Source organism: Anguilla anguilla, chromosome 1, assembly GCF_013347855.1.
Source record: "Anguilla anguilla isolate fAngAng1 chromosome 1, fAngAng1.pri, whole genome shotgun sequence".
Taxonomy (NCBI): Eukaryota; Metazoa; Chordata; class Actinopteri; order Anguilliformes; family Anguillidae; genus Anguilla; species Anguilla anguilla.
This window is the reverse complement of record NC_049201.1, coordinates 23,529,103-23,539,927: the sequence shown is the minus strand read 5'-3', so window position 1 is coordinate 23,539,927 and position 10,825 is coordinate 23,529,103. Positions and strand designations below refer to the sequence as shown.

The window sequence follows — 10,825 nt, the reverse complement described above, 5'->3', positions numbered from 1 at the left end:
CCATTTAACTCACCTCTCCCGGCTTCATTAATTTGAACTGATTGCTGATTTTTAACAAAACCTGGCCACCCTGTAGCTCTTCATAGGGAAGGGTGAATAGCGCTAGTGTTGAACAGATTGCGTGCCTCGCGGTTCGGCGAGGGTCAGACTGTGTCCAGCATGCGTGCGATGTTCAGCTCGGCGGGGGGTGGGGGGGGGGGGTGTCATTGGCTTCTGCCATGGCAGAGCTGTCTGGGGAGACCATGCTGCTTTTCACCGTGCTGGCTGAACCACAGGGACCCGTGCCACGAGAGTCCTCCATATGTCATCGGTCCGCCCGGCCTGTCATCTGCCCCATCATCCTCTCTGAGGGTCTGCGCTTATCTGACCGCTCGGGGGTCAAAGGTCAGCATTCCTTCGCCAGCTCATGGGGGAAATATGTGGCTCTGGAGAACATGAACATTCAAACTGTAAATTTGGGGAGAAGAATGAAGATATGGAACCAAACTTCAGGAGCAATTTGAGACTGATTACCAGGTTGATTTGAGAGATAGTGCAGGCCTGTGATATTCTGATACAGCGGGTCACTTTGACATACACGGGATGATCGACTCTTTCTCCGTATTACTGAAATAAAAAAAATTACTTGATAACCTTTGAGGCGGGAAGACAAACCTGAGGTGCAGATTGATGCATTTCTAATAAAAGTATTTGAGAGTTAAGAAAGCATAGCACTTGCTCATACAATTAAAAAATATATATAGTCATATTTGAAATATTTTTATTTTTATTTAGACACAATTAGCCCTTGAATTAAAGTATCCTCCCTATAAGGTAGGCTACTTTTTCCCCCACCCTCCCCCCCCATTTGCAAGGGAAATTAAATATACTTGAACTGAATGTTTTTCTGTTCCTATATAAGTAACTCTGTAATGCCAGAATGTGACAAAGTATTAGATATCTTCAGAATTACATTAAAAATAAATACCTGAAAATGACTTCATTGATAATTCATATTCACCCCTTTAATAACAATCTAAACTGGGACAGGTGTATTTAATTTTCTTGAGATAATCACGCTAAATATGTTAACCAGGTCAATTTCTTGATTTTGTGTCCATCTGTGCAACACCAGGGCATGAAGACTGAGGAACTGTCTGCAGAATTTGAAAGATTAAGTTACTAAGAGGCCAAAAACTGGAGATGGTTCCAAAGATTAGCAAAGCTTTGAGCCTCCCCAGGAGCACTGTTAAGTCCATTGTGACAAAATGGAAAAAAAATACAGCGCAACCCAGACATTACCAAGGTCAGGCCATCCCAACAACCTGAGCACCTGGACAAGGGAAATTGTCAGAAGTGACCAAGAGGCCAACTAAAACATTTCCAGAGCTCATTGGCTCAAATGGAGAAACTATCCAGAGATCAACAATCTCTTCAGCACTTCACAGACTTGGCCTCTTTGGGAGAGTGCTTAGACGGAAGCCACTTCTAAGAAATGCCAACATTACATCACACCTGGAGTTTTCCAGAAGCCATCTGACAGACCCTGAGACCAGGAAGAAAATGTGGCTTGATGAGACTAAAACTGAGCTTTTTGGCCTGCAAGAAAAGTGCTTTGTTTGGCACCAACCAAAATACGGCTCATCATCCACGTAACACCACACCTACTTTAAAGCAGGGTGATGACGGCACCATTCTATGGTGTTGCTTTTCAGCAGGAGGGATTGGTGAGCTTGTAGCCATCAAGGGCAAGATGGATGCAGCCAAAACCCTATTTCAGTTCACAGAAGATCTACATTTAGGTCAAATGATTCATGTTCCAACAGGACATTTACCCAAAGCACACAGCAAAAACTACAAAGGGTTGGCTTACATTAGAAAATCGCTATTATGAAATGGCCCAGTGAAACCCCAGCCTTAAAACCCATTGTAAATCTGTGGTATGACCTTAAGATTGCCATCCACCAAGGCTCTCCGTGTATCTTGGCAGAGCTGGAGTGAATTTGCGTGGGGGAATTGGGAAAACGTCCAAAATTTAAATGTGCAGAGCCCAAATAGACATACCAGACTCAGAGCTGTAATTGCTGCCAAAGGCCTATCTACAAAGTATTGCCTCTGGGAGAGTGAATACTTGTCTAAGTATTACTAGGCTTTCATTTTAAAAAATGTTCAATTGAATGTTTTGCCTAATAAATGTATTGTGTTTGTGAAAGGGGAAAAACATTTCAATAATTGACATTTTAAGCTGTAACAGGACACCTTAGTGTTGGGTTGGGGGGAGGCGTTGGGTATATAAAAACTTAATACTGATTGAAATTAACTCCAGTTTTGGAATTTTGAACATAAACCAAATTTGTAATTTTATTGGCCCACGGTATTCCAAACTTTCACATTGCTCACCACAACATTAATTACACTTGTTCAATATATAGGCCATCAAACTTTAAATATACTCTAACAGTACATAGTTTAATAATTGTGTTTTCTTTTGAAATTCCCCTCGGAGCTATCAAAGGCAGGGGAACCCCTGAATCTGTGTAATTACAGAGCATTAGTCTGGAGCTCTGGGGGTTTCCTCATGGGCTAAATGGATGAATTATCAGACAGAGAGATAATCCGTTGAAGCACAGTTAATCTCTGTTGTTTGCTCTGCGATTTTCCATCCCGCGAGATGAGAGGGTGTGATCTGCCAGTTCTCCTCGGGGACTGACAGCCTGGCCGATTCCACCTGTTTGATGTTCTCACCTGTTTGTTGTAAAACTTAAGTTCAAAATGGTGTCCGTGACTGAAACCATCACCGCTGGTGCCCCCGGTCACAATAGTACAGGCCCAACACCAGTCCCAGCGAACTCTTTGAGAATTTGCCTTTTTTAACAAGGATTGTTCACTTGTGGTGAAAGTATAAGGTTCTGCCATTATTATACAAATATCCAAAGCCTTTACAAGAGTTGACTTGCCTTGTACTAATTGACCATATCCATTGGTGTAGGCCACCAGCATTCGTTGGTGTAGACCACTTTTAAATCTATTGAAATAGCTATGGTAATTGTGATCTGACTGTCACAATGTTGAACATTCCACTTGCTTTCACTTGGGCTTCAGTATGTGTCATCAGTAAACTCTCATCAGACTGCACAGACAGAACTTGCAAAGTTTATATGACTGTTGCATACACAGATAATATTTTATGATAATGCAGCATGTAAGGAACTCTTGATAAAATTAATCCATGACACCACACAGCCAGAACTTCAGGCAGTAAAATAATATTGATGGGGATTCATCTTCAGACTGCAAGGTGACATGCTAGACTAGTTTGCTGCAGTGCTCAGGATACGGTCCATGGCGCCCCCTGCTGTGCCATTGTATTAATGCTCTATTACGTAATTGTTGAACTTCTGTTTTTGTGTTTAGCGTGGCTTTTTATGTCATGTTTGATACATAAGATAATTTAAAAGTGTTTATGTTATAACAGCAAATAGTACTTTTGGTCGCCTTTGCCCAGCCCTATTGCAGTCTTTTCTTTCCTCTGATGGCATAGCCTAATTATAAGTGTGGTGAAGCAATGAAGTAAATGTGCAGCGAGAATCAATTACATGGCAGTCGTGAACACCGCGTGCAGCTACTTGGTGATCGCTGTTAGATCTTGCTCTGCCAAGTGCTACAAGAGCTGTATTTTAACACAAAAAATACACTGTTTATAAATTGTGTATTTTCCTTATAACATTATGTCTGTGGTGAACGTCACAAATGAGAGAGTAACACCTGATTTGCATGTAACTGTAGACAGCGTGGAGTGTTTTACCTCGGTTAGTTCTGCTTTTTATACGTTGTGGAAGATGCTCATATACTCACTATGCTGGAAATCACAGTCGGAGGGCTGTAATCCTAAAGGCGTAGGTGATCGTATAATCATGCGAATGTAGGTTGGCCATCTATCCTGAACACCAGGTCATATTTCCACAAATGCCTGGCAGTCCAGAGGTAGTGTTTGGCTGTGATGTTAAAACTTTGCCAAGACAACCATTGCCAAGACAAACTTTGGTTAAACAGCACTGCTTGTTTGTTTTTGCATGGCGCATGGCAATGTTGCCAGTTTCTGCTCTTTCAGACAAATTGGCTGAATTGCCACTGATTATGCAATGGCTTGGGATTGAAAGCCAACTGACATCTTGGGCTTTTTCTTAAATTTGTGTGAAACCATTTGCTATGCTGAAATCAAAGAGAGAGAGAAAAAACATACACTGTGCATCTGCCATATTTGAGATTAGTTGTACAAAGCCATTAATATTTGATTTACCCCAATAAAAAAACAGCATTGCAGGCATTTGCTTAAATTTTGTTTGCACAACATGGTTTTTGCTTCATTGGCAGAGAGAACACAGCTTGAGCTGGGGTTTTTGAAATCACCCTGGCAGCCCCGATATTTGGTGAATGGTTGCTTTCCATAGAATAAATGTGAATACATTAACTGAATACATGTATGCTATGCAGATGGAAACTCTGGCCAAGCTCTCATAGGAATAAGGTGTGCAGCTGATTACAGTTCTTGTAAATGAAAAGTTTTTATTTTATTTTTAGTGATCTTTGAGGATGCTTGTAAAGTTGAACTCATGAAATGCAATGTTGTTCATAATTCTGGGAAAGTAAATGTGTGTCTATGGTAATATTTTGGGGTTTAAACTGGAGCATCACTGGTTTAATTCACTGGACTTTCAGTGATTGTGTGTGACAAAAACCTGTAGATTGTGCAAAATAGCAAAGCTGCAATCCAGTGGCTATATCCATCTGTGTACACACTGCATACTATCAGGTGGATATTACCGCACGTTTGGTCACAGACATTCTTTCCACTGTGGTTGAGGCTTCCACTGTCAATGTGTTATATTGGACTTTCCATTCATCTGATGCAGTTTGTTGGATAGCATTGCATCCAGGTCCCAGAAAATGAAGGGTCCTATTTATCTAGTCACTGAGGAGGTGTAAACAATATAGTCCATCTTTCAGTTTCAACTTTGTGTTATCAACCATTTTCAGAAAAAAAGCAAAAATACCAGCTCAATTTAAAAATAAAAAAGCAACCTGCAGCCTGCCTGAAATAAGATAAGTCATTCAAAGTTGTAGTCAGCTGCAAACGCTCACCACTAGTACAGTTAAAACAAGTGCTGGCCTGAAATCATTTTAGCCATTGTCTTAATAATGGTTAAGATTAGGATTTGTGTAGTTGTGTAGTAGCAGGTCATGTGTCAATGCTTAGGGGTGATTTCTGCCTGAAGCAAGAAAAAACCATGATGCTACATCTCTGTTCCTGCTGATTGGTTAATTGATGAGTCTACACTGATTTGTGGTTAACCGCCCTAATTATCCAGTGTATGATGTGAATGAGAGGGAAGCATAGCTCTGTAATGGGTCCTAAAAATAATTTTACAGCAAAAATGGCTTGTATATTCATCTGCGTTTCACTGGAATTAAGGTTATTCTTATCTGTCCAGCTGTCAGGGGGAAATCTAGGGGCAGTCTGTTCATGATCAAAACAGGGGAGAGTGAGGGAGGGTGGAGGTCTGCAGTAACAAGCTTCATCCTGGCTATTAGTGTGAGGCTGATGCACATTAGATAAATAAGGTGCATACACGCACACACACACACACAAATAGTGAAATAAAGCATTATAGACCGGCACCTGCCTAGTGTTCAGGTAGTCTGTGTGGAATGCGTCTAACATGTCACATGTAATAGGTAAAATGTCTCACGCTGCTTGTTCATATTACCGTGGAAACACGTCGCCAACTGTACAATTGTACACCCCAAGCTGCATGCCTCCTGTGAGGAGAACAGCTGAAACTCGATGCCCAACTTCCCAAATGGACTCCCACCGCATTCCAGCGGAGACTCCCTGCCTGGTATAAACCGGTACGGGAAGGCGGGGAAACGGTCAGAGAATTCCTAGTGCAGTCCGTCACGCTCAGCATCTCCCGCACAGCCACCTGCGCGCTGAATATCACCAGCACAGCCATCTGCAGGCACAGCGTCTCTGGCACAGTCACCTGCACAGTGTATCCAGCGCAGTCGCCTGCGTGGAGGAATATCCAACACTGCCATCTGAGAAGTAAGCGTCAGTTTTTTTTATCTCAGGTTTCGTATAGGTGAGTACTGTGTGAGAGAGCAGGCCGCAGATGCAGGACTGACATACAGGAGAAGGGAGGGAGGGGGGCAAAAAAGTAAACTAAAGAGAGGGTGAGAGTGAAGACAGGACAAAAAGATAAATAAAAACAATGAGAGAGATAGAGAGAGAGAGACCAGCATCCAATAAGAAGAATGTCATAATTGCAGCTGTCAGCCTTTGAGGAGAAAGGATCCTACAATGTGAATACACAAGAATAAACCATTTTAGGCTGTTGAGTCTATCCAGCCTCATTGGAACATTATCAAAGCTTCAATGTGTGTCTGAAGGTAAACTAATGGAAACGGGAGATGTCACATGCCCTGTTCTCATTGGCTCCAGATACACATCTTCATATCCAGAAAAGGAGCCATAAGCTAACAGTGTGGCCAAGGCAACGGTAAATAAACATGCGCCTTATCTGAGGGGGCTGGGGTATAGTGGGAAATATGCAACGTTAGAGATCGTGGTAATCTGATAGATGTTCAGGAGCAGTCTTTATAATATCTGACATATAGAACATTAAAGATATCTTAGGGACCCTGTGCAATTACCTTTCTTGTGTTTAAATTGAATTTAAAGTGCTCAATAGCCACAAGATAAAGATGTATATATAGCTTTTCCAAATTTCTGAACTAGAAAATACAATTTCCTTTTGATTTTAAGTGGGTAACATCATTTATAAACACAAGAAAGTATGTCTGAAATGGTGTTTCCATTCTGTAATGGGTGTTCACTTCAAGTTCACAGGCAGTCTGCCAAATAGATGGACTACTAACTGGTTAAAATGTAAATCTTGTGTTTCTTACATACTTAAAACATTGCTTCCAAAAGACAAATACCAAATTCTCCTCACACACAAATATTGTTGCTTTATGGATTTAAAAAAAGACTAATTTAAAATATCTGAATAAAACACAGGGTTACTGTTGCTCATAACCCCAATTTATGCATTTGTTTTCTCACTGAAATTTGCTCCAGACAAGAGTGGTATCCTTGTGATAAGCGTGTAAAATCTCTCCCAATTAATTGCACAGCGTTAAAATTTTTGAGAGTATCCTGTTATTTCCCTCATTGTATGTGTTAACAAGAGCTTAGAATTGGTCATTTTTATCAGTACGTATCTGCTTGAATACACTGATCAGTGAATATTAATATGTTTTATTTTCTATTTCTGTCTAAAATTGTTATGCTTTAAGACAATATTTTAAGATTTGCATCATGTGAGAGTGGTCTTTTTGCAAAGGCACTGACGTTTCAAAAATTGAATTTTAAAGTTAATATTCTTACCCTCCGTTTTTTTTTTCTATAGAGAGAAAGGGACAATATGCCACTGCTCCTCATCTGCATTCTCAGCCTCAGTGTGTTCTGGAGGGGAGGCTGTCAACGAGGAGACGAACAGATCCCACAATTTAACTTCACTGTTATCGACACCACCACCATCACTGGCACTCTACCAGGTATCTATTAATAATGTTGGGGGTTACTCAGCCAGACCAGAAGTTCAAAACCACTTTGGCTTTCAAGGTTCTCTCGAGGCCTGAGCACAGACAAAATCATCAACTTTCACATCCTGGGTGTCATTTATTAAATAAATGAATTACCCTGATTGGTTACATACATACTGTACATGCATACAGTACTGTGCAAATGTCAGAGACCACCCTTTCCTTTATTTGTTTTCTAGTGAAGACAAAAAGCCATTAAGTATGAGTTATTTCTTTTTCAGTGTCAGACAATAATGCAGCAAACATATTTAACATAAAATTAGGCAAAAACCTCCACATGATGAGTGGCTGATTTTACTGTAAATTGAATAAACAAAAGGGTGGTCTCTGACCTTTGCACATTACTGTGCATTCATACACACACACACACACACACACACAAGGTTCTATTCTACTCAACAGCTGGCAATGATTAAATTTGTGTTGCCTGTGTTCTGTGAAAGGATGACCTTAACTACTTATCATTTATCACAGACTCCAGTGATTCTATGAGTTTGAGAAATCAGACCGAAAATATCTCAAGCAGCACACCTCTCTCCATTACTGAAGATGTAAGGTAAGAACTACAGTATTAATCTGTGAATTGTAAAGGGTGCAGATTCCTAATCACATTGTGATAAGTAATAGAAAACCTTGAGGTAAATCACTGAAGATATTCAGTCAGGAATTCAACATAATGAATATAATATGTCTACACTAATAGAGTCTCGTCTTTAGTGTAGTGCATGTTGTTAGTGTCCCAATTTTAATATTGGAGTGTAGTCTGAGATAATAGGGATTTACCATTATTGAAGATAAAAATGCAACTGTCTATCAACAGGTATCGATCAGCGAATGACATGGGAGTTCATTAATTACGTGTTAAAAAGCAGGTGTGCTCTGTCTAATTGCAGCCATGAAGATTCATGGTCATCTACACCTCCCACCAACACAATACCAATGATGACACCATCACTGGACATGGTGATGCTTACCATGGCGCCAGCCAATACAGACCCAACGCTCACTGAGTCTGATATAAACACCATCTTGACCACGGAAGCAACCAACACAACCACCATACTCTCCGCATCAGCGACCAATAGAAGTGCCAGCTTGATCACAGCAGCGACCAGCAAAACCGCCATGCTCACCACAGCAGCAACCAGTTTAAGTGCTGCAACCAACAGCATCCCTACTGTCACTTTAACTGTAGATAAAATAAACCCGCACAAAGACAATGACAAAGAGACAAATTCTCCATCGCTAAATGGGGAAGCAACCACAACCCAAATGCCTTCCATCACGTCCCCAAAGATGCCTGCATTCAACAGCCAGAACAACACGGATTACAGCGATGACAAGCACGAGGAGGAGGAGGAGGAGGAGATGAAGAAGGGGAGGAGGGACATGCCCAAATGCGTGCACGACCCTTGCGCCCACCTGCAGCTGCCCTGCCTGTTGGTTTCCCAGGGAAGCTGCATGTGCCCGGGCCTGACCCTCAACTCGGTCACTCCGGCACCCCCTCTCGCCGTGGACGCCCAGGACGTGACGGACAGCTCGGCGGAGGTGCGCTGGTGCGCGCCGTACTCCTCCGTCTCCGGGTACGAGCTGCAGGTGCGGGAGGAAGCGAGCGGGGCTCTCACCAGCCACGCCCTGGAGCCCACGTTCAGGAGGTTCAGGCTGACGGCCCTGGGGGAGAGCCGGGCGTACTCGGTGTGCGTGGTTGCCAAGAACCTCGCGGGCCCCTCCCGCCCGCGGTGCACGGTGCTCAAAACCTCCAAGGGCACTGCGGCCGTCACCTACTACCTGGCTGCAGCGGTGGCGGGCTTGGCGGTGCTGGCGCTGGTGCTCGCCGTCTGCCTGTGCCGCCACTGCAGGAAACCGCCGCTGGAAAACCAGCGTAACACAAGCCTAATTTCCATCCGAAACCCAGCCTACTACCACCCACAGGAGACAGCAGACATATTGAAGGTATAGGACTAGCTCACATAAACATACCTTCAATGCTGTGTACTCTTGCACTTGGTAGTATGTACCACCAAGTATGCAAGCGGGTAGTATGCACAACAGTTCTCCTGTTTTGGAAATGTACATTTGTGCCATCATTTTACCAGGAACGTAATTTAACCTATATTAGCTTCAAGCACATTTGCTTAGTTTTTCATTCATTTTTTGACTAATCACATTCATACTATGTTGTTTGAGGTAACTAAAGATTCAGAGAAAGAACAAAAAGAAACTTTAAAAAAAAAAAAAAACATCAGTTTTCATTCAAGAGTTGACGTTTACATAAATATTTATAGAATATGTTAATAAAATACATAATAAGACACTAGTACATTCATACAGCTATTCAATGCTATTTCTGAGCATTTAAGGAATTATTTAAATTATTCCATTGCATTCATCCATATGTTTTAAAATAATTTGGGCTTCAGGTTGGAACACCTCTTTTCACGCATAACATTTTCCACTATTAAATTTTCCAGGCACTTAAAGATGGTGCTTCTGGAATCTTCCAAGAGAATTTTCTTCTAACAAGACAGAGGATAAAAGAGACATACACTGGGGTTTACTGTGGAAGGTTAAGCATTGAAGTTCTGCCAAGCATTACAAGTCTGCATGAAAAGGGGAGACTAAAATTCCTTATTTATGATATATGAAATAAAATGCTTTCCCCAATGTCTTATGGTTGGGAAAACTCCAGATCATGTAAATTAAAAGACTCATTAGCTTGTTTACATCTCTCACATTGACATGAGACAGAGGCCATCTGTTTCACACACACAGACACACACGCACACAAACTAATGTATTTCCAGACACATTTATTCTAGAATAAGCTTGGCTAAGGAAACTTGAAGTAATCCACCTTTTGAGTAGTCCAACAGATGGCGTTACTAATTACATTTTTAGTCATGTTATTTGTAATCAGTACCTCATTACATTTTCCAAGTATTTTGCCCAACACTGGATCTAGAGAAGAGGGAACTGGTCTTTTAAGCAGTTGGTTGTACTGTAAGTGCAAATTCCACATCTGTCACTGCTGTTCTATACTTGAGCCAGAAACCTAACCTGAACAGGTACAGCAGTTGTATACTTTCATAAAATAAACGTCACATTTGATAACGGCCTTCTTAAGGCTAATGGCTAAAAAGTTCTGCTTCCTTTCGTTTTATATTGTGTATGTATATTG

General features: G+C 41.6%; 1 protein-coding gene across 1 annotated transcript; it reads left to right on the top strand.

Moving 5' to 3' along the window:
• The first annotated feature begins 5,910 nt into the window (after positions 1-5,910).
• On the top strand, positions 5,911-9,887 carry LOC118213219 (leucine-rich repeat neuronal protein 4-like). The gene is made up of 5 exons (XM_035392018.1): positions 5,911-6,085; positions 6,482-6,539; positions 7,452-7,599; positions 8,122-8,203; positions 8,541-9,887. Exons 3-5 carry the CDS (start codon positions 7,467-7,469, stop codon positions 9,604-9,606), a joined length of 1,281 nt encoding a protein of 426 aa, XP_035247909.1. The 5' UTR covers positions 5,911-6,085; positions 6,482-6,539; positions 7,452-7,466; the 3' UTR covers positions 9,607-9,887.
• Positions 9,888-10,825: the final 938 nt, after the last annotated feature.

Excerpts from the sequence above, each read along its gene's own strand:
- LOC118213219 (XM_035392018.1), top strand. The coding sequence starts at position 7,467 with ATGCCACTGCTCCTCATCTGCATTCTCAGCCTCAGTGTGTTCTGGAGG. Across the intron at positions 7,600-8,121 it reads CATCACTGGCACTCTACCAG|ACTCCAGTGATTCTATGAGT; the intron begins GTATCTATTAAT and ends CATTTATCACAG. Across the intron at positions 8,204-8,540 it reads TCCATTACTGAAGATGTAAG|CCATGAAGATTCATGGTCAT; the intron begins GTAAGAACTACA and ends GTCTAATTGCAG.